At 34.4% G+C, this 23208-nt stretch overlaps 3 protein-coding genes and 1 long non-coding RNA gene across 7 annotated transcripts in view; 1 reads left to right on the top strand and 3 right to left on the bottom strand.

Moving 5' to 3' along the window:
- LOC117339336 (nuclear hormone receptor HR96-like) overlaps nucleotides 1-23208 on the bottom strand; it is a 202863-nt gene that overhangs the window by 119353 nt on the left and 60302 nt on the right. The gene's annotated exons all lie outside the window — the stretch shown is intronic.
- On the top strand, nucleotides 8467-15118 carry LOC117339338 (P2X purinoceptor 7-like). Its single transcript, XM_033900880.1, has 3 exons — nucleotides 8467-8841; nucleotides 14259-14471; nucleotides 14720-15118. The coding sequence occupies exons 1-3, from the start codon at nucleotides 8648-8650 to the stop codon at nucleotides 14874-14876; spliced, it is 564 nt and encodes a 187-aa protein (XP_033756771.1). The 5' UTR covers nucleotides 8467-8647; the 3' UTR covers nucleotides 14877-15118.
- On the bottom strand, nucleotides 9891-12267 carry LOC117339340. Its single transcript, XR_004535169.1, has 3 exons — nucleotides 11334-12267; nucleotides 11150-11220; nucleotides 9891-10578 (listed from the first exon to the last, which is right to left on the bottom strand). It is a non-coding gene; the product is annotated as an uncharacterized LOC117339340 (long non-coding RNA).
- LOC117339337 lies at nucleotides 14015-17812 on the bottom strand. Its single transcript, XM_033900879.1, has 6 exons — nucleotides 17597-17812; nucleotides 17001-17187; nucleotides 16460-16699; nucleotides 15761-15932; nucleotides 15228-15373; nucleotides 14015-15071 (listed from the first exon to the last, which is right to left on the bottom strand). Exons 1-6 carry the CDS (start codon nucleotides 17804-17806, stop codon nucleotides 14848-14850), a joined length of 1179 nt encoding a protein of 392 aa, XP_033756770.1. The 5' UTR covers nucleotides 17807-17812; the 3' UTR covers nucleotides 14015-14847.

Here is a 23208-nt window from a genome sequence, read left to right as displayed (position 1 = left end):
TTTGTCATTTTGTTGAACTATATGTACAAAGAATGATTGAGAGATATATCTATTGTGTACACATCTCTATCATTTCTTAGGAGGAATAAAATAGATTTGAAATTTAATATATTTTATGTCCTTCAATAAAATTTTGTGCCTTTTGTCTTATTTTTGTCTGTCCCATCGTTTTGGCATACATGTAGTAGGAGATTCAAATACATTTCTCACAAATAAAAAATAAAAAGGTTATGAAAGTATATGTATATGTCAAAGATCACAGAGGAACCGTGTGCACTTTTCGGTTTCCTTTGCCCAAAAAGGAAATTATCCACTCATAACTAGGTCAGAAGGAAGCCTCCAACCTTATATACCCAGATATATCTGTAGCTGTAACAGACTGGAGGAGACAGGAATTTCACACGATACAAAAATCAATGGTGTTTGGCATTTTGTTATCAATGCGATATTCTCCTGGCCTCTAACTACTGGATCAATGTATTGCCGAACATGATGGAGCTAATCATGGCCGCGTCGCCAGAAAATCAATACCCATCAATACCTAAATTTAGGTCACACACAATTTGTTTGTATTCCCAGCTTGGGTATCACTCCTCTGCTTTACAAAAAATTACCAATTTCATCAATCAATGTAAAATATACTTAGAAAGTATTGGTATTTTGTAAATATCAGTTTGTGTGAGTTTCAGAGACTGATTATACAAATGCTTTTCCTGAAATTTATATTCAACCAAACTTATCCAATTTGTACTTTTTGAATTTCAAAATTTTTCAAAATATTTTTTATTTAAATCCTTTGGTAGATGACAAACCATCTTGGTGTCTTGACTTTTTAAATATTAATTTTCATATGAATTCTACAAAATTTTATCAGATTGAACTTAATCTGAGAAACTTTTTCATTTAAAGAACCAGTAAATTATTGTACTCAAAAACCAGCATAAGTCGTTTTCTAGATTTTCCTCGAATTTTGAATGATCGAATGACATTTTCTAATCAAACGAATACGAAAAATAATAGAAAATGACTGAAGGTTTTACACATTTTGATCATAATGTGATATAAGAGAAATTTTATAGTTATAACTTCCTCAATATAAAACCTCTGCCTAACATGGTCCCTGTTGATTAGACTGTAAACAAACACTCCACCAATTAGACCATTAGACATCGTTAGACATTGTAAATATGCTGAAAATAACTTAATGTCGCCATGTCACATCAGAATTGATTTGATAAAACATTAGATAACAAGTGGTTATGCTAATCTATCCAAGAGTACATGTATTTATAAATGATTTTCCAATACCACCGTAAAATCAGCTATATAACTACAGCAATTAGTCAATGAGCTTTACCCATAATACCCCACACAAATACTCCGGTATGGGAATAAGCCATACAATAGTATTGGGGTAAATACTCTATATAGCAGTATTCACTAGGTGAATGAGCTATAGCGCTATACTCTATATAGCAGTATACACTAGGTGAATGGGCTATAGAGCTATATTCTATATAGCAGTATACACTGGGTGAATGAGCTATAGAGCTATACTCTATATAGCAGTATACACTAGGTGAATGGGCTATAGAGCTATACTCTATATAGCAGTATACAATAGGTGAATGGGCTATAGAGCTATACTCTATATAGCAGTATACACTAGGTGAATGGGCTATAGAGCTATACTCTATATAGCAGTATACACTAGGTGAATGGGCTATAGAGCTATACTCTATATAGCAGTATACACTAGGTGAATGGGCTATAGAGCTATACTCTATATAGCAGTATACACTAGGTGAATGGGCTATAGAGCTATACTCTATATAGCAGTATACAATAGGTGAATGGGCTATAGAGCTATACTCTATATAGCAGTATACACTAGGTGAATGGGCTATAGAGCTATACTCTATATAGCAGTATACAATAGGTGAATGGGCTATAGAGCTATACTCTATATAGCAGTATACACTAGGTGAATGGGCTATAGAGCTATACTCTATATAGCAGTATACACTAGGTGAATGGGCTATAGAGCTATACTCTATATAGCAGTATACACTAGGTGAATGGGCTATTGAGCTATACTCTATATAGCAGTATACACTAGGTGAATGGGCTATAGAGCTATACTCTATATAGCAGTATACAATAGGTGAATGGGCTATAGAGCTATACTCTATATAGCAGTATACACTAGGTGAATGGGCTATAGAGCGATACTCTAGGTAAATGAGGCTATTACCCATAGCCATTCTTCTGTATCGATGTCCTTATGATATTTACAGGACTATTGTATATTGACCATACAATATCAAATTATTATCAGGCCAATTTATTACAGACAGAACTGCTCTATAGAATTTATAACCATATTGACCCAGTTATTGTGTAATAAAATCTGACTGTGTGGGTGTGCGTGTGCAGAGTGTGTGTAGGGGAAGCTGTATGATGTTTTTTTGTCTGGCTCCAGATGTCGATAACATCAGCAGTAAAATAGACACCCGCCACATTTCCATCTATAATATATCTATAACAAGGTCATGGTGGCTAGTGGCATGCATGATGTGGCACAACTGTCAGGGTGGCATCAGAAAGATATATGCATCAACTCAAAGATTTAATTTCTGTTGCAAATGTGAAGTTCAGTTACAAATATTGATGATTATGGGAAAAAAAGTAGTTGTAAAAATTCTAAATCTAGAGGCCACATCTCTAGAACCAAACTCATTTGTTTCAAGTTGACAAGGCCTAGGTCCTATACAGATCAGGGATAGTCTACAATCAAATTCAATCAAAATCAATTTGGTTTATTTAAGTGTCACATATCAGTATTGACAGATCATATAACACAAATAAATGCACATGTTGCAAAATGTATCAAATAACACCAACTTGGACAAGTACCTACTGCCAAATGTCATCTGTGTAAAATATATGTCTTTCGGGTTCTAGGTGACAAACCCATGTCTCTTTGGACATTACCGCTGACCAGGGTAAACCATTGTATACAGATATACATGTACTGTTCTTCTACTGATGACGTAATCGACAGGATCATGTTTTTAATTACAGGTTTTCTCAGGCTGATTTAAACTCGGATAGCCAATTGAATATCTCATTTCCCTTGGATTCAGAAGATGCAATTCTAATCCAATTTGGTTTTTCTCAAACATTAATGTCTAATTAAGTCTAGAATCAGAGCTAAATCTAAACCTTCTGTTACAAAACAAATGTAAGGAAAATAAAGATCGGTGAGATGAAAATGAGGCTGTAAAGATGAAAATGAGTCTGTAACGAGAGCCTGTGACACAGGCAGGCAGATGGTAACGATCATGTGCCGATTTATATGACACGGAATGGTGTACATCTCTGATGCCCTTCACACACCTACAATTAAAACCCCTGAACCAGTGATTTCATTTAACAGTTTATAACACAATACGTTTCTGTTTTCTTTTCTCCATTTTTCTTGAAATAAAAATCACAGAAAGTCAATTGTTGATGAAGCTTTGGATATTTCTGTCTCAACTTTCAAAACATGTTTTTAACAAAATCTATTCTCCATTTCTCCACTGTAATGAATATATCAGTTTTCCTAGGAAAACTTCCTCCTATCTAAAGAATGAATCAAGACTTTTAGGAAATGTCCTTACTGAGAAATATTACAAACAAACCTGAACTTGACAATGATGTGTACATACAATTACAAGTACAGAATCAAAGCATGCTTATGTAAATCACATGTACATATTTAGGGCCAGACAATGGTATACAGATCTGGGGCCAATAGAAATGACAAGTATACAATGATATACAGATCAGGGGCCAATAGAAATGATAAGTATACAACATGATATACAGATCTGGGGGATATACAGATCTGTGGCCAATAGAAATGACTATACAATATGATATACAAATCTGGGGCCAAGAGAAATGACTATACAATATGATATACAGATCTGGGGCCAATAGAAATGATAAGTATACAACATGATATACAGATCTGGGGCCAATAGAAATGACTGTATACCATATGATATACAGATCAGGGGCCATTAGAAATGACATGTATACAACGTGACATCAGGACACAGGATTTTGTTCGTATCTGATTGAGGCATGAAAATGCAATGCTGATTTTGGGGATTTCAATGATTTGTACATGCAATGCTGATTTGGGGATTTCAATGATTTGTACAGACATACTACTTTTGAACCTATAATGACTTGCACAGATCTGGGGCCTACAATGATTTGCACAAATCAAAGACCTCCAATAATGTCTACAGATCTAGAGCCTCCAACAATGTCTACAGATCTAGAGCCCCCAACAATGTCTACAGATCTAGAGCCCCCAATAATGTCTACAGATCTAGAGCCTCCAACAATGTCTACAGATCTAGAGCCCCCAACAATGTCTACAGATCTAGAGCCCCCAACAATGTCTACAGATCTAGAGCCCCCAATAATGTCTACAGATCTAGAGCCCCCAATAATGTCTACAGATCTAGAGCCTCCAATAATGTCTACAGATCTAGAGCCCCCAATAATGTCTACAGATCTAGAGCCTCCAATAATGTCTACATATCTAGAACCTCCAATGAATTGTACAAATTCAGTAATGCCTCCAACACTGTGCAGATCTGGGGCCTGTAATGTTTACTGAGATCTGTGACCTCCAAGGTCATTGGTCTAGATATTTAGGGCCTTTGATGATATGTGTATATACATCTACAAATATATTTTACTTTTTAAAAGTTTAAATATTTCATTACTTGTACTTAATACTGATTCATTTTAAACATCTTGATAGTTCATGTCTATGATTAAAAATAAATCTATGATGAATAAAGGCTAATATTATGCAGAAAGAATTTATATAACTATGTTTCTGCCATAGAAAAAAAATTCACCACCTGGCTGCCGGCCCAAGAGCACAGAATTAGTATCATTTTAAGAGCATGTGTCTAATTTCATGTAAAGTAAACAAGGCTCACATTGTGGCCTAGGATCAGATGTTACCTGTACAAAAGGTAAAAGTACAGCATCAATTACTGTGCATTACCACGCTCTCACATCAATCAGGTTTGTTTGTAGGGAGCCTGACAACACACCTTATACAACAACAAATAACTAAATGCCACATTTACATATATAAAAACCTTACTTAGCTATGGTCCAATTCATCCCATTGGTGACGGATCACTTTCAGGCACAGAAATATTTTCTGCTCAGTGGATGATAGCAATGAAGGTTAAATCTTCACAACAAATCTTGATTGTAACAAGGATGAGTTGATATATAATGGGACCAACTTAGGTCTCTTACAGTTTCTCTTGTTGAAATATCACATCCTGTTATTGACATGTTGGGGAGTATATCATAGTGTTATCTCACTGAAATATCACATCCGTTTATTGACTCACTAGGGAGTATATTATAGTGTTATCTCATTAAAATATCACATCCTGTTATTGACATGTTGGGGAGTATATTATAGTGTAATGTCACTGAAATATCACATCCTGTTATTGACTTGTTAGGGAGTATATTATAGTGTTATCTCACTGAAATATCACGTCCTGTTATTGACTTGTTGTGGAGTATATCATAGTGTAATGTCACTGAAATATCACATCCTGTTATTGACTTGTTGTGGAGTATATTATAGTGTAATGTCAATGAAATATCAAGTCCTGTTATTGACATGTTGGGGAATATATCATAGTGTTATATCACTGAAATATCACGTCCTGTTATTGACATGTTGGGGAGTATATTATAGTGTTAGCTCTCTGAAATATCACATCCTGTTATTGACTCACTAGGGAGTATATTATAGGGTTATCTCACTGAAATATCACGTCCTGTTATTGACATGTTGGGGAGTATATTATAGTGTTATCTCATTGAAATATCACGTCCTGTTATTGACTTGTTGTGGAGTATATTATAGTGTTATCTCACAGAAACATCACATCCTGTTATTGACTTGTTGTGGAGTATATTATAGTGTTATCTCATTGAAATATCACGTCCTGTTATTGACATGTTAGGGAGTATATTATAGTGTTATCTCACAGAAACATCACATCCTGTTATTGACTTGTTGAGTATATTATAGTGTTATCTCACTGAAATATCACGTCCTGTTATTGACATGTTAGGGAGTATATCAAAGTGTTATATCACTGAAATATCACGTCCTGTTATTGACATGTTAGGGAGTATATTATAGTGTTATCTCACTGAAATATCACGTCCTGTTATTGACATGTTGGGGAGTATATCAAAGTGTTATATCACTGAAATATCACGTCCTGTTATTGACATGTTAGGGGAGTATATTATAGTGTTATCTCACTGAAATATCCAATCCTGTTATCTACTTTTAAGGGAGACATTTGCAAAGAGTATTATTAACCTTACAATTTTGTCTGTATATTGATACTATATTAGCATCCCCCACCCCAACTCTATATTTCCCTAAAACCATAACATTCTTGTCCAAGTTCAACTAGTGGAATAGTGCGTAATTTTGTTGGAGGCAAATAAAACATGTTCTGTTAATTTCATACAAATGCCTACAACGTGTTTTTGTATTTCTGGCTTAAAGTCCACATTACGTCTTCAAAGGATGATATATCTGAAATCATCATACACTTTCACGTTGTTTACATAGCCTAGTTATATCCTCCAGTATTGCCCATGGGGGAAACATGTCCCTTCAAAGTACGGTGTTGGCTGATTACAGGACAATAGAAGACCATTTTAACCAATTCTACTAAACTTTGTTCAAGGGTTTATTATCAGAAAGACATTATAAGGATATAAAGAATTTTCAGAATTATAGAAATAAAAAGCATTTACATGTAAATGAGATATTTTAAATATGCAGCCCTTAGGAAAACAGACATTTCATATGTAAAAGTAGGAAATTATATTTTTACATCAAAAGTCATGTTTCATCCTAGATTGAATATTCAACAGGTAATTGTTGCTAAACCCACCCATCTAGCTTATGAATATTCACAACTAATAAAACACTCATACAGATTAACATAAACCATTATAAATTCCCAGATATAGCAACTATTTCTGACTGGGTTCCAATCAATGTGACCTTTTGTTTTACTCTCTTTATATAGAAGATGTACAACAATGTCACCTTAAACATTCACTTCTCCAGATCTAAGGTTCCCTTACACAAAATTAAGCAAAATCTGGCCTTTGATATCTATCATAACCAGAACTCTCATACCAAAGAAAAAAATAATTTCAAAGTCACCTCTAATCTTTACTGGTGCAAGAACAATATAAGACTGGGGAAAATGTCTAATAGCCCTCCACCTATGGGTTGCCAGTTCGAAACCTACATGGGGCAGTTGCCAGGTACTGACCATAGGCCAGTGGTTTTTCTCTGGGCACTCCGGCTTTCCTCCACCTCCAAAACCTGGCACGTCCTTAAATGACCCTGGCTGTTAATAGTACGTTAAACAAAAACAAACCAAAACAAAACTAACATCGTAAAGAATCAATAGAATTGTATATCTAAAAAAGAAATATGACATAGGAACACTGTTAAACCGCAGCTTTGGAATAATTGTTCAGTCCTATTGTCAAATTATGCATTGACCACACATAATGATATAATTCACCGAGCAAGTAATGAATAACACCAATTATAGTCCATTACCTGTGAGGCGTAACATAGAGACGAGCCAGGCGTATATACGTTCTGGGAACACAATAAACGTCCTGGGAACACAATAAACAACCTAGTACTCCAATATCACACATACCATAATGTCGAGTCAAACAAAATATTGACTTCTTTTATTTATAAAAGTCATCAATTGAAAAATTTGATTTTTTTATAGAATTTTTATATATACTTGATCAGAGAATATTAATTTTAATCCATGATATGAATGATTTAGATTTAAACAATGAAAAAAATTCTCTATAATATTGAGAAACTGCCATGACACTCCCTAAGATAAATATGGGATACCTGATCTATTAGAGTTATATCCTAAAGTCCTGATCGATCAGAGTTATATCCCTAAGTCTTGATAACAACATTGAAACCCAAGGACAATTTATAGGGTAAGTACAGCATTGTATGAAGATATAAATACAGTACTCAAAATATCTGAACAACAGCAAACTTTGAATCTATATTCAAATTCATGTAGAAATTTTAATATCAATTTTTTTCAGATCTATAAGTTAATAGTTTGTTGATAGGTATAGCATTTTCAGTATGAAACAACTCCCTCAACTTGACTTACTAAAAACAATACTGATGACGGTAGAATACGTATATCAGATGACTTCAGTAATGGACGAAATTCACACATTAAAGGTGACAAACATAGAAACATGAAATCTGATTTTTGTTGTATATACTTATTCAACAAGTATTTTTGGAAAATGATTCGTGTTTAAAAAAATTTTTTGATGCGCCCGATTATGTTAATTTGAAATAAAACTTGCGACCTAGTTCGTATCACCGGAAAATCCGGCACGAGTTATCGCCCCATGGACCGGAAGACGTGTGACGTCACCAGAGCCCAAGCTATCGCTGAGACCACTGATCTTATGCTCAAATCCTGTCGTGAAATTGGCTATGGATTCACCCGATCTCAGTGATTATGAAGATATTCCGGAGGTGTCATTCAGTCTTAATATACAACCATATATGTATGAACCAGAAAAACAAAATGACACTAATAATGACAGCAGTTCATCAGACTTCAGTGACGAGAGTTACGATTCCGGTGATTCAACCAGTATGCCTAATCCCGACAGCGGTACCGAATGGTTAGTAAATTAACCCATAAGTTCTATGTGCCTAATAGATTATCAAAACCGGTGATTCAAATTACCTATTTTATATAAATGTGATATCTTCGATTCACTTCGCTATTGCGCCATATCAGCATATATGCACTGCCTCGAAACATCGTTTACCGGGACATTTCCATTATAATTTAGGCCTAATTATAATCCAATCTTTAATATTTGTAAATTCCCTTATGAATTTGCAGCATGATCACAGCATAGATGCAGTATGAATGCAGCATGGAATTGCAGCATGAATGAAGCATGACTGCAGCATGGTGCCTAATTTACCTCACTATATATTCTTACTAGTTAAAGCATGATTGCAGCATGTTTCAATTATGCAAATTATGCTGGGATCATGCTGCATTTATGCTTTAAGGAAGCATGGCCGCAGCATGATCCCAGCATGGTCTGTGAAGCATGATCCCAGCATGGTCTGCAGCATGATGCCAGCATGGTCTGCAGCATGATCCCAGCATGGTTTGCAGCATGAAGCCAGCATGGTCTGCAGCATGATGCCAGCATGGTTTGCAGCATGATCCCAGCATGGTCTGCAGCATGATCCCAGCATGTTTCAATTATGCAAATTATGCTGGGATCATGCTTCAATCATGCTTCATGGCAGCATGGTTTACAAAATCAATTAAAATCATGCAATAAAAACTTGAAGAATACTTTTGTATTACATTTTATTTGGTAATTAACATGTTATAAAACTTTTCATACAGGCTGTTTTTTCTAGTTCAAACATTTAAAACTTATCAATGAAATGAGAATGTGACAAAACAAATTTTAATTCTTATTTACCCATGGTACTTATTTTATTTGCCTCTTATATTCTTTTTCTCAAAACTTCCATCACATACACAACACAGCTATCTTTTTCTAGTACAATTTTCAGATACAACTAATATCAATTCATCCTAGCTAGAAGTGGTTTGTTTCAACAAAAATAGTCAGCAAGATATACAAGTTCAATGTCAGTACATACTACAGTATGTATTTATAATTCTGTTTTTTTTTTTTCTAAAATAGTAGGAAAATAGTACAAAATAATATTTTCCAGCAGAGTTAAAGTAGGATATGTATACATTTTGTCACCGACGCACAAGACTGATTTCAGACAGTATACGTAGTTTCCTCGAAGTAGCCCAGATGTACTGGAAACTGTTTTCATGTGTGTCCATGAACTAAAAATAAACAAAAACAAGCAACAGTCGAAGACTTCTATCGAATTTAACATTATTTCTAATAAACTGTGAAAAGATTATCATAATTTTGGAATCAATTCTAAATACTGACTAAATGAAATATATTAATGTTGATTGACAATTTGAACAATGGTGTGTTGTTTGATGTAGCACGTACTGTAGTGATATATCTCTGTCACTGTCCCCGGGGATTTCAATACAACCAAGCTTGAGACGACTATATTATATTTTTTGCTAGTACAACAAATAACTAACAAGGATTTTTAGATTATATACATGATTTTTTTTTATATATATATTAATGTTTACATTTTTATTATGAAAGGAAATGTTGTATACCTCGACAGATAACATATCTCGAATAATCTTAATTAATGTGAAACATAAACTTCTTAATTTCTCTTCATTCCTTTCTGCTTTGTGTTAAGTCAATGCCATCAATTTGGACCACAATGCATGCGGTGTTCCTCATTCCAGAATGTACTGCATGCAGACTCAGTCTCTGTTGGAAGAAAGAAAGACTTTTAGAATATTCTTTTATTTAAAAATTAGAATAATTGTCAAGTTTTTGAAGATAATGTATGTATTACACTTATGTACTTTTCATGATCACTTTGCTATCATTTTCATTATGTTGCTTTGGAAGCCTTTTTATCAAGAAAATTTAAGCCAGCCACACAAAGCTACAAAATAAAACTTGCCAGGATGACTTAATTATTAATTAAATCAAGCTACTCCCGAATTCTCCATCAGTTCATATCAATGTGAAACTGCAATATACTATACATAAAACAATGTTACTTACTTATAATTCATCTTAATTCACCTATTTCATTTAATCGTTTCAATTTGATGCAATAATCTGCAAACATCGATCCTCAAAAGAATGTGGAGGTAAAGATCTTTCACGAAAGGTTTCATTATCCAAAACACAAATTTTCCTCACCATTGTTTGTGAATACGTATGTACGTCATAATCATAACAAGGGTTGTGTGAGTGGGGAAAAATGCAATTAAAGTCGGGCCGAAGATCGTTAGGCCCTAATAATAAATAAATAAAATTGAAAACTTACGATTGTAACACATGGATCGGTACTGCGTTTCCTTCGGCCGTGTAATCTGTGATAAATTAATCATCAAAACCCTGAAAAATAAATAATTAGGTATTATTGATATGAATAGATCTATATCAAATTCATCGTCGTAAAATGTGAAACGATGTCAGAACGTGAAGAAGATTATATAATTAAAACTTACCCTGTCTCGTAACGATGTTTGTCGGTAAAAATATGCATCGGTCGTCAAAAACAACGAGAAAGCTGATATTCATTCGTCGGTAACTTGAAGTAAGTCGATCTTCTTCAGTAAGACGGGAAACAAACTTCGTTTTTAGGCTATCGTCGTGTTTGTTTATACTTTTCTTCTGGAAATAAACATCCGGTGAATTCAAACATGGCTATCAGACTTCCCGCTAAACTCGTGTGTGTTGCATCATGGGATAAATATTTTACTGCCAGAGATTAACACGATTCATTTTTACTTGTGCGTGTTTTTTATTCTAAATCATAAACTTCTATTGTATCATACTTTTAAGATAAATATTACAGTATTTAATACTTGCATCGTGCACATTTAGATCGCACGAGCTCGAGGAGCACTCTCGTCACATCTCGGGAGCAAGGTAAACAAACGAGGTCATAGGTGAACCGAACGATAAACATGTAATCTGACCAGAGGTTTTGGCCTCGTCTGTCATACGCCTATTGTTTAATATGGATGTATTTTCAGACGAGGAACCGACCAATGCACGTTTTCTTTTTATGTTCACGATTTCAAATAATTCAGATTAAAGTACGGGAATATCGTCTGTTGTTAGTAAACTCATGTCGAGGTCGAGATCATCACAGCGCTTAACTTCAATATACGTTTTACAAGGAAGCGTCCGAGTGACAACATAAGTTCGACACATGTTTATTGGAGTTTATAGCGATGAATGTTGTGTCAAACACGACGTGATTTCGTATGCTATTATCAGGTGTAATCTTAACACCGCATATATCCAGAAAGTATGCGATACAAAGACAAAGAGCAGGTGATTTTAATCTTATTTGATTGAATTAAAAGCGTTATTCCAAGCACATGTGTAACTGTTGGTAGAGTGACCCCGATTTTGTTTTGGCGAACATGTTACATATATGGCTACCTGGTAGTAAGCTGGTGCATGGTAAATGGCAACGTCTTGGTTTATGTCAGTGTTTGGATAAAGTGACTAATTCTATCTCCGATAAAAAGTGTATAATCGAAGCAAAAGTCAATATACTGGTTCTTCAAAAAACGATCTAAACTCTGAAAATTTGAATGAAATTTTTATAGGGATGAGTTTTAAGTCGTCACACGAATGTACTAACTTGCAACATTCATCAATGTTTAAGTTAATTCCTTCTGAGGTAGAACTACAAGTGAAAGCTGACAAAATATCACATTTAAAAGCTGTGAACCGTTATACTAACAAAGAACATAGTTATAAACGAAATACTTAATTAAAATAATTGTTATTGAATTTTAAATAAATATGTGTGGTACTGATCAAGTATAAAAAGGAAATTCTGCAACACAAACATGTTTTTAAAAATTATTTTGTTATCATTATTGATACCTGGAAATTTTCTATATTTTATTTAAAATTAAAAAAAAGATACTAAAATATCTAATACCAACTTTTGTTAATTTTCTGTATCTTATTTTATTAATTAATAATTGTTTAGGTTAATCTTGGTACCTGGAAAATTTGGTCCTAGATTTTGGATCCTCGCTTGGACCTACATTTCACCCACAGAAATTTTGTGATGTCCGAACAAAGGAATGCCCTTTTAAGCTAATACAGAATGGCCAAGCATATACACATTTCAACTTAAACAATTTATGTTAATACATGAAAGAATGGTGCAGTTCATTAAATTAACTAAGTTAATACAGCATAATTGCAGCATGGTACAGTTTGTATCTAAAATGGCAAAGTTAATACAGCATGGTTGCAGCATGGTACAGATCCTATCTAAAATGCCAAAGTTATTGCAGCATGGTTGCAGCATGATGCATTTCATATGATAAATTTACTAAGTCCACACAGCATGATTGCAGCATGATATAATTCGATATCCAAACTGGCAAAGTTATTGCAGCATGGTTGCAGCATGGTACATATCCTGTCTAAAATGACAAAGTTATTGCAGCATGGTTGCAGCATGATATGATTTGATATCCAAACTGGCAAAGTTATTGCAGCATGGTTGCAGCATGATACAGTGCATATGATAAATTAACTAAGTCGACAAAGCATGATTGCAGCATGATAGAGTTCAGATATTCAATTACCTCAATTTTTAAAGCATGGTTGCAGTACATGCTGTACAGAAGCATGGTACCATGCTGCTATGCAGCACATGCTGCAATCATGCTGTGAAACTAGCAGCATGATGCCAGCATAAAAGCAGCATGATTGCAGCATATGCTGCATTGCAGTCCATGCTGCAAATTGATAAGGGTTCGCTAGATCTATCTTCATCATAATTTAGCACTTTCCCATCCAGTACAAATTATAATAGGTCGTTGCCAAACCATCAACAAACGTTAGGCCTATATATTCTCCATTAGCATAGGCGACATTTTTCAGCCAGGTACACCTGGTATGAAAACGAATTTACAGCATCAATTAATATTTGTTAAAGAGTAAGACTCTGATATAGTTTGATATGATGATCCGAATGGATCAGCTGGATGGCTTAGATATTTGTTTTAGATATTTAATTTCTTTGTGCATTTTCTCCTGGAAGTAAGATTTGAAGGCAAAATAATGATTGATTATATTACAATTCAGATACTAGACTCTATACACTTCCATCAAATATAGAATTCGTCAAATAAACACACGAGAATGGTTGAATTCGTATCATAAAGTTTATTTATACATAGATTTTGTTGAATAATGTTATAGGAAGTACAGGCATGGGGAAATAAAAAGAAATCTTGCAAATATGCATTGCAATTCAAAACATATTTTCAAGTAATGCAATGTGTAATTGAAGATGAAATTTAATTACTTTACAAAATGTCTGTTATTTCGTCATATCTGACATAACGAGAATTGTGTCATTGACAAAATTTCAATTGTCTTTTGAACAGGTGTTCGTGTAGCTTCTGTTTCTCTATGCCTACAGTTGAGGAACGAAAATGTTGTCATGACATTGACATTTTACAAGATAAGTTAGAAAACATTGAGTGTATAACACAGCACGAAGGATTTACAGCAAACTGCTTGAATATGCATGTGTTAGAGACATCGTTTTATGAGTTTGCAGAAGAATATGGAAATGTTCCACAGGAAAATATACACAGGTAAGTGAGGCTGAGATCAACAAAAACCAACATTCAATCATTTATTCATCAATGTTGCCAAAAAAATTATCAATGGTCCAGTTTTCATGCCAATTTATTTCATGAATCATGTATACAATGAATACAAAAATATAGTTAATACACATGAAATCTATTACAGAATGTACATGTAAGTTCCTTGGTATTGTGCTTTTTTGATTAATAATATCAGATGAATGATGTTTAATTAAAATGTATACTTTTTTCAGAACATATCGTCTTGTTGCCTACAGAAGATTTATAAGATGGACATGGAAAGTTCTAGGCAAGAAGAATCGAAAAGTAATTCCATCTTGTGCTGTCTCTGCCATTCGAAGGACATTTCCCTCAGAACAATTTACCGGATTCCACTATCCTCGTTTCTAACATAACAATTGAATCTCCTACACATGTTCTGAATGACAATGTCTCTGTTGTAGTCCTGAATGACGTCCCTCTTCTGTCCAGAGATTGAAGGTGGGGCAGGGTCTAGCTCCTGTTGTAACGCTCTCTTGGCCTGGTCATATGTTGAAAACATTTCCCTTCTGATGACCACTTCATCCATGAGCTCTTGAATGTAACCTGTGAAACGTAATAAAGATTGCAATTAAATTGAAGTATAAAAACTATATACAGTAGTTGTTGTAGAATTCATTTCAATTTTATTTACCAAATTTGATTGCCAATATAACAAATATACAAGATGTCACACTTGGTCAAAAAAAAAAAAAAACTTACAAAAGTTTTGCTTTACTTTGACTTCCTTTGCTACTGGATCCCCTTTCCTACTTTTTGGAAATGAAACTCTGTATTGCCCTTTTCCGTCCTTCACTGCCTGTGATCTTGATGAATTCACATTGAAATGCATGGCAGCAAGGCAAAGTCTACAACAAGAAATGAAAAGCATACGTGTGAAAAGGAACAATTTTTTTTTAACAATCTAGCATCTCGTAGTAAAATAATAAATGCTTTCAACTGACGAATTATCACTAATAACCTTGTCGTCAACTTGTCATGTCATATGTTTGGACCACAATGGCAGACTGCATGGTTTAGATAACCTAACATGAATCCTCCACCTCTCTGACTTTGAAAATAAAACCCATATTGGACAGTTCCTAGTCAACTAATTTGCTCCGGTAACATTTCCAAAACATTTTTAAATGGCTCTGGATACCAAGACGCCATATATCATAACAAATATAAAAGACTATCAGTGTATACACTACCTACTTACTACTATGTACTGCAAATAAATGACTATGTCTCACCTGGCTTTCATCTGGTTGTAAAAGTAGTGAGTTGACTTTGGTGCGAAGAAGTTAACAATGTTGTGGAAAGATTCCAAGCTCGATGTCTGTTCACCTGGAGACAGTTTCCCAATGTCCTTCAATAGCAGTTTGTTGTGGACAATCTTTTCCACTTCTCCCAAAGCTTTGCTACCTGAAATGATCATCAGAGTCCTGATAAAATACTCAATTTCACAATTGGGATACAACTCCTTTCTTCATATATCAACAATTAGTACATTTTTGATTTATCCACCACCAAATTATTATAATTATCCCAACGTAGTTAACAACTATGCTGCAGGTAGGCTAGATATCAAATCAAATTATCTGGAAGTCATAGAAAGTTTTAGCATAATTGTTGCTGTAACTTTGAATGGCTGTTATTCATTTAAACACATATTTAGGACTTATTTCAAGCATTATAGCCATTATCAGGTTTCTCCTCTTTCTGCTTATTGAGAAGTTGAAATATCTGCTTATTGAGAAGTTGAATTATCATTTTCATCAGTCTGTTCGATAGTAAAACAAATAAATAAATGTTGTGGTAATTCACCTGAACAAACTAAGTATAAAATCTTCAACATGCTATAAATCTAACATCACAATCTTTTATGTTATGAAATAAAAATTACATCTTTTTTTGAAAAACTAATAGGAAAATCTGGCATCAATTCATACCTGGCTTGAACCAATTCCTTTCCAGATCTCCATGCTGGCATCTCTCAAACTTGTCCCCATGACCATCGTGGATGTTGGCTATGTGATTGGTGATGCTGGTCCATTTTTGACGCACAAGTTCCTCCTCTCCATCACTACTGGCTGCACACCAGTACACATGGTTGCTGATTGATCTAGCCCATTGTCCAACCAAAGCATACTTTTTGGTCTTGCCAAGAGCTTCCAACTTTTTGTAGACTCCTAGAAAAAAAATCACATTATAAACAAAATACTTAGACTTATAGTCTCACATAATTATAATAGGCATCAAATTTAAGACTGAACATATTTCTTAGACAACATTACAAGTTCATTTCCACTATCTAAGTTTTACACATTTTACATATCACTATTAAGGTTTGGTCTTATTTCTATTTACAAACAACTAAATTGTAATGGTCATATGAAGTTTAACGACAAAGGAAAGCCTGCATACCAGGACAAAAACACCATCTTGAATATGAGTTTGTAAAATGTTAATGAAGGGTATAGGAAAACTTGCCTTTTGCCACATGCCAAACGTCAAACCAGTGATTAATGCTGGGGCATTCCGTCTTCATGAATTTCTTGACCTGACTGTGCCTGTCTGTCACCAAGTCAGACACACTCACACCTTCTTCTTCAAGAAATCTCAGGGACCGCTTCAGACCTTCAAGTTCCATATTGTAAGAGTTCTTCACTTCATTAGACTGTAAATATTATTATTAAAATGTAATTTAGAAAATGCATTTAATATTATGAGTCACCAAATTATAAAACTTACTTGTATACATGTATATGTAATTGTATTACAAATATTAGATTGATTATAAGTCTATTTTTATCCACTTTCCAGACTTCAAACAATAAAATGCAATAATTGATGCATGTAAATATGTACAAAAATAAGAATATAAACATTAATTGACATCAATCATAAGCAGGGATCAATTCGCATTATGAATACAAAATTTGAGATTCATTTTAAATTTTATGAAAATGGGCAATTTCGATACATACTTAGCTTATACTCATTCAGAAAATTCAGGGTCCTAAACATGCAGGGAATGTTTAATAGTCAGACTATCATTCTGATTTAATTATTCCAAAAATAGTTACCTGAACTAGTTGCAAGTCAATAACCTTTGAAGTTTCAACATCCATTAAAGTGTAACTTCCATATTTAGCGGTGTGGCCTGGCGAAGAACATCGAGCATCCCCACCAAGTTTGAGGTCTTTGCCTGTGTTTCTTAGGTTTTCCAGGACAACAGACTGCTGAAACTGCCAGCAAGACAATGTCGAGGGCACAATGTATGTTCTCTGTAACATGTTATAACATGTCATACTAAGTCCTAAAATTCCTGCATGACGCATGAAGTTCAAAGTCTTTACTGGACTGTTGCCACTGAAAAATATTGCACTGGCAGTAATTAAATTTCCCCAGGGCATTGATTTCGAGAATGGCTGGCTGGACCACTGTCGCACAAATCCACACGCACATCTTGAGTGGATACATACACATGTCCCTATAGTTGTTTTGACTTGGTCTAGCCCAGTCCTGTGACAATCAGGACAAAAATCTAATAGTTGCAATAAGCATTGTTCGAAAACTATATATTTTTTAGCATTTTGTGGTTCAGTATCTTCATTGTCCAGCATGTTGCTTTCATTACATTCAGCTTCATCATCACATGTTGGCACCCAGTCAGGATCATCGGATGACTCTTGTTGACAATCATTCTCAGTATTATAGAGACACTCATCTTGCATAAAGTTGTTATTTTCAAGGCTGGTTTTCTTATAGCGAATACACTGTGTTGATGCCGTCTCCATTTTACATGTTGCCTGCACTGCACAAGACGTAGTTTTTGGTTTGGTTACTGATGACGTAACTTGAAGTGAAACATGCCGTCGATGCTGAAATAGGATTTAACAAAATGATGAAATAAAACTGCAGCAAATGTTTTCATAAAACAAAAAATCAAAACTGAAATGAAGAATTTTCAGTAAGAAATAAATGCTGCTACAACGCAACTTCAACTGAAATCAGTTCTATAACAAACAATATTTTCATGTTGACCACAATAAATGCTGCCATTGTATACGTACATGTCTTTCCAAATTCCAGGCTACAAACACTTCTGTACATTATAATATAATCAGTTACTTCCAAGAAACACCTTAGCTACTTTCGCTTTAAGAATGTCTGAATCAGCTATAGCTTTGAACCATCAATTTACTATTCATATATGTATCTTTAGACAGAGGTAATACTTACAACTACATTGTAGGAGGTCTGGCATCCAACAGAATATTTTTCTGTATGTGCATCATCTGTCCCAATACATTTAGTACTTGTCTGTCTGTGGTCGGATTCTGTCTGAGTCTCCATATGACACTGGTCCGCTCTGTATTGAAGTTGAGGATGTTCATGATGGTCCTCACTTAGATGGATAGTAACATAATTGTCGTCCTGGTATAGGTCTGTAATCTCGGCCAGAACCTAAAATTAAAATACATGTACATGTACTACATTTAACCATGGAGGAATATATTAATCAATTCATGGATGTTGTATTAAAGTTAAACTTGCATGGTATTTCAAAGCACTGTACATATGTAATAGAATATGTTTGAATAATTAAAAATTAAATTTACTATACTTTAAATCATGTACCATATACCATACAAATTATAACAACAAAAAATATAAAAATAAACAAATATATTTCTTACAAGGTTGTTAAATATTAATTGTTTTCTTATTGATACATATCATCAATAATTTCATACATTTAATTCATTGATTTTATCAGCGTTTTTAAAAGAAAATTATATCCCAATATTTTGATCACCAATTAATTACATTGTATATATATAAACAAACAACATATAGATCTAGTCCTGATCAGAGACCTATATTACTTATATAGGTCTCTGTCCTGATTGAGAAAAAAAAATAGAAAATACAAAAAAAAAAAAAAAAAAAATAGTAAAAATTGCTAGATCTACCCCATTCTTCTAAAAATAAATTGCGTATTTGTTATTTAACAAACCAAACTTACCTCAAGTCTACGCCTTTTCTGTATGACACGACTCCTTGATCGTTTCCTACTTGGAGTTTCCTCAGATAAAGAGTCTGATTCAGGAGTCCTAGCATCTTGTGATCGAGACTTTGGCGTTGAAAAATCAAATAGAGTAGGTACCGCATCAGGTTTCAGCCTCATTAATTTTGGTGTAAATCCAATGGAACTGGTGATACGGGGGTCTTTTGTGAATGACTCCGGCGTGAAATGCATCTGACATAACCTGCTGTAATCGGATGGCACATAGTCTTTCCTTTTCAGTCTTTTTGTCCATTCGTTCCGTAGTTTTGTGTCCTTTGGAAAGGTGAAAAGGCTGATTTTTTGTCCAGTTCTGTTAGAACAATTGAATGCCGCACACTGTACCATTGTTTACATTTTACGGACGACTTCACATGTACACCTGTAATCAATATGGCTGACCTCTGACAAAACCGCTCCTGGGGTTCACGTGACGTCACAACGAAGGGACGTAACTCGTACCAAAACTTCTATCGGCAACGTCTCGTGAAAAACCGTTATTTTTACCACCGTCAAAATGTCACTAAATCAACTTTTTTTTTCGGAAATATTGCCAGATATGGTTAAATATGATAAAATTGTATTTGAAAATACATATATCACTCCATATTAAAAAATTCTATGTTTGTCACCTTTAACTACAAAAATACACGAGTAGTTCTGACAGTACATGTTACAGGTAAACGAAATCAGGCATGATTACCATCTTAAATGTCTGTGACACGAAATTACGCAATGGGGAACATGATTGTCAATAGTGGCAGACTTGTCGTGATAATTACTTGGGTTTTTATTCCGACGTGAACAATTTGAATTAATTACGATAATCTTGTATATCATATCCATTGGTACGATCAATGCTTTACACAGAAACGTTTTAGTCGAGTGATATCCAGAGTTTTAAAAGAAATTTTTATCACGAAGATCAGTAAAATGTTTGAATGAATATTAGTTTCCGTGGCATTTCAGTGAAGCAGACACCGCCATTTTTGGTCCCCTCAATCACATTCTAATTTGGTATCGACTTTTATATTGACAGCTAGATAATTATTTTGGCTGTCTAGTGCTATACTGTGATAGACAGTGTTAGGCCTAAAACTGAACAAGGTATACTGATACTGGTCAGTTAATTAAAACTGATCACAATGCACTAGATATATATGTCACACATACTGGTCAGTTAATTAAAACTGATCACAATGCACTAGATATATATGTCACACATACTGGTCAGTTAATTAAAACTGATCACAATGCACTAGATGTATGTAACACATACTGGTCAGTTAATTAAAACTGACCAAAATGCACTCGATACATGTCACACATACTGGTCAGTTAATTAAAACTGACCAAAATGCACTAGATATATGTCACACATACTGGTCAGTTAATTAAAACTGACCAAAATGCACTAGATGTATGTCACCCAAATAAGGTACTTGTATACTATCAATAAATCAAAGCTGACCAAATGCATCTTGTATATTACAAAGAGACCAGAGTTAAATTAGAAAAGAATGACAGAGTGAAGGAGATGAAAAAGAGGAAAAATCTATCAATCAAGCATTACAAACTAGAACTTTGTGGAAACTGGAGTTAAAGAACTACCTCACTCATTAACCAATAATGATATTACTGTTTTAGAACAGAATTCAATGATGTCTGCAAGAATCAGTAATCTTGAGCAGCATTTTAATTTTGGAAAAATCAATGTTTTCATTAATTGATTGCATAAAATGTCACAAATCTTCATTTACATCAGCATTAATACCCTCTTTCCATCATCGTCATGCTTCACTGGCTCATGGTACCTCTACAAATTGGCAATTATGTGTTAATTTAAAATTCAGAATTTTTTCTAATTAACGAAAGGCATGAGCATCACAAATCTGTTGTAATCTAGGGCTATATTAATTCTTCTTCTTCCTAAATTTTCAAAAAACTTTTTTTCATCAGCTCTTCTCGATAAGACAAATTATTTTTATGTTTTTCCTTCTACAATTATGGATCATATACTTTTTTAACTTCAATATACAACAACAACAAAAAGAGATAATGATTGTGTGATGGAATCTTAATCATCATCAGTAAATCAAGCTCCATTCATCCCTAAAACTCTTGTATCTAATAGGAAATGATGACAGTAAAAAACACATACTAAATATTCAGTAGTGTTATGACAGGTTCTAGCTTTAAAACTGTGTGGTACAATTCAAGGATGTGAAATTGAGGATGGCAAATAAAATTAGGATTAAAAAAAAAAGAGATTAAAAAAAATCCAGTGGGTAAGCTGGTGCTTGACCACCTCCCTCAAAAAAACTCTGGTTCATAGTTTTTATCTAAAATAAATAAATAAATAAATATATGAAAATATCTAACTTGATGAAACCTTACATTTAAATTTCTTTTTTATGAATTAGATATTTAGTCATAGTTTAACTTTTTTTTTAGATATAACTACTTATATTTATGCTTGAAATTTGAAAGTCTTTGAACCATTTGTGTTGATAAATATGACATATGCTATTAATATCTAATATTCAATCTCAGACCACAGACTGCCACATTCTGATAATTTATGTTTTTTTACACAGATTCACAGTTGAAGTTTCACACCCAACAATTATCAACAGCTTGGCTTTTCATGACCAAGAAGATTCTGTACACAGAAGCCTTATGGTAAGCCATTACTATGTATGCAATTTGAATGGGAAAAGGGAGTGGGGCTTGAATGCATAAAACAAACTTGCAAATTCCCATGGAAACCACCATTTATCATAACTTGACAGATCATCTTAATGCATACATGATCTGGCCCACTTATAAATGACAGAGTATGAAAAGAGAGCTGTACCTATCCCCCTGACCCAGTACAGGTCTATGAGAAGAGAGTTGTACCTATCCCCCTGACCCAGTACAGGTCTATGAGAAGAGAGTTGTACCTATCCCCCTGACCCAGTACAGGTCTATGAGAAGAGAGTTGTACCTATCCCCCTGACCCAGTATAGTTCTATGAGAAGAGAGTTGTACATATCCCCCTGGCCCAGTACAGGTCTATGAGAAGAGAGTTGTACATATCCCCCTGACCCAGTACAGGTCTATGAGAAGAGAGTTGTACATATCCCCCTGGCCCAGTATAGTTCTATGAGAAGAGAGTTGTACATATCCCCCTGGCCCAGTATAGTTCTATGAGAAGAGAGTTGTACCTATCCCCCTGACCCAGTACAGGTCTATGAGAAGAGAGTTGTACCTATCCCCCTGACCCAGTACAGGTCTATGAGAAGAGAGTTGTACCTATCCCCCTGACCCAGTACAGGTCTATGAGAAGAGAGTTGTACCTATCCCCCTGACCCAGTACAGGTCTATGAGAAGAGAGTTGTACCTATCCCCCTGACCCAGTACAGGTCTATGAGAAGAGAGTTGTACATATCCCCCTGGCCCAGTATAGTTCTATGAGAAGAGAGTTGTACCTATCCCCCTGACCCAGTACAGGTCTATGAGAAGAGAGTTGTACATATCCCCCTGGCCCAGTATAGTTCTATGAGAAGAGAGTTGTACATATCCCCCTGGCCCAGTATAGTTCTATGAGAAGAGAGTTGTACCTATCCCCCTGACCCAGTACAG

This window comes from Pecten maximus, chromosome 12 (assembly GCF_902652985.1).
Source record: "Pecten maximus chromosome 12, xPecMax1.1, whole genome shotgun sequence".
Classification (NCBI taxonomy): Eukaryota; Metazoa; Mollusca; class Bivalvia; order Pectinida; family Pectinidae; genus Pecten; species Pecten maximus.
This window is presented reverse-complemented; position numbering and strand designations above follow the sequence as displayed.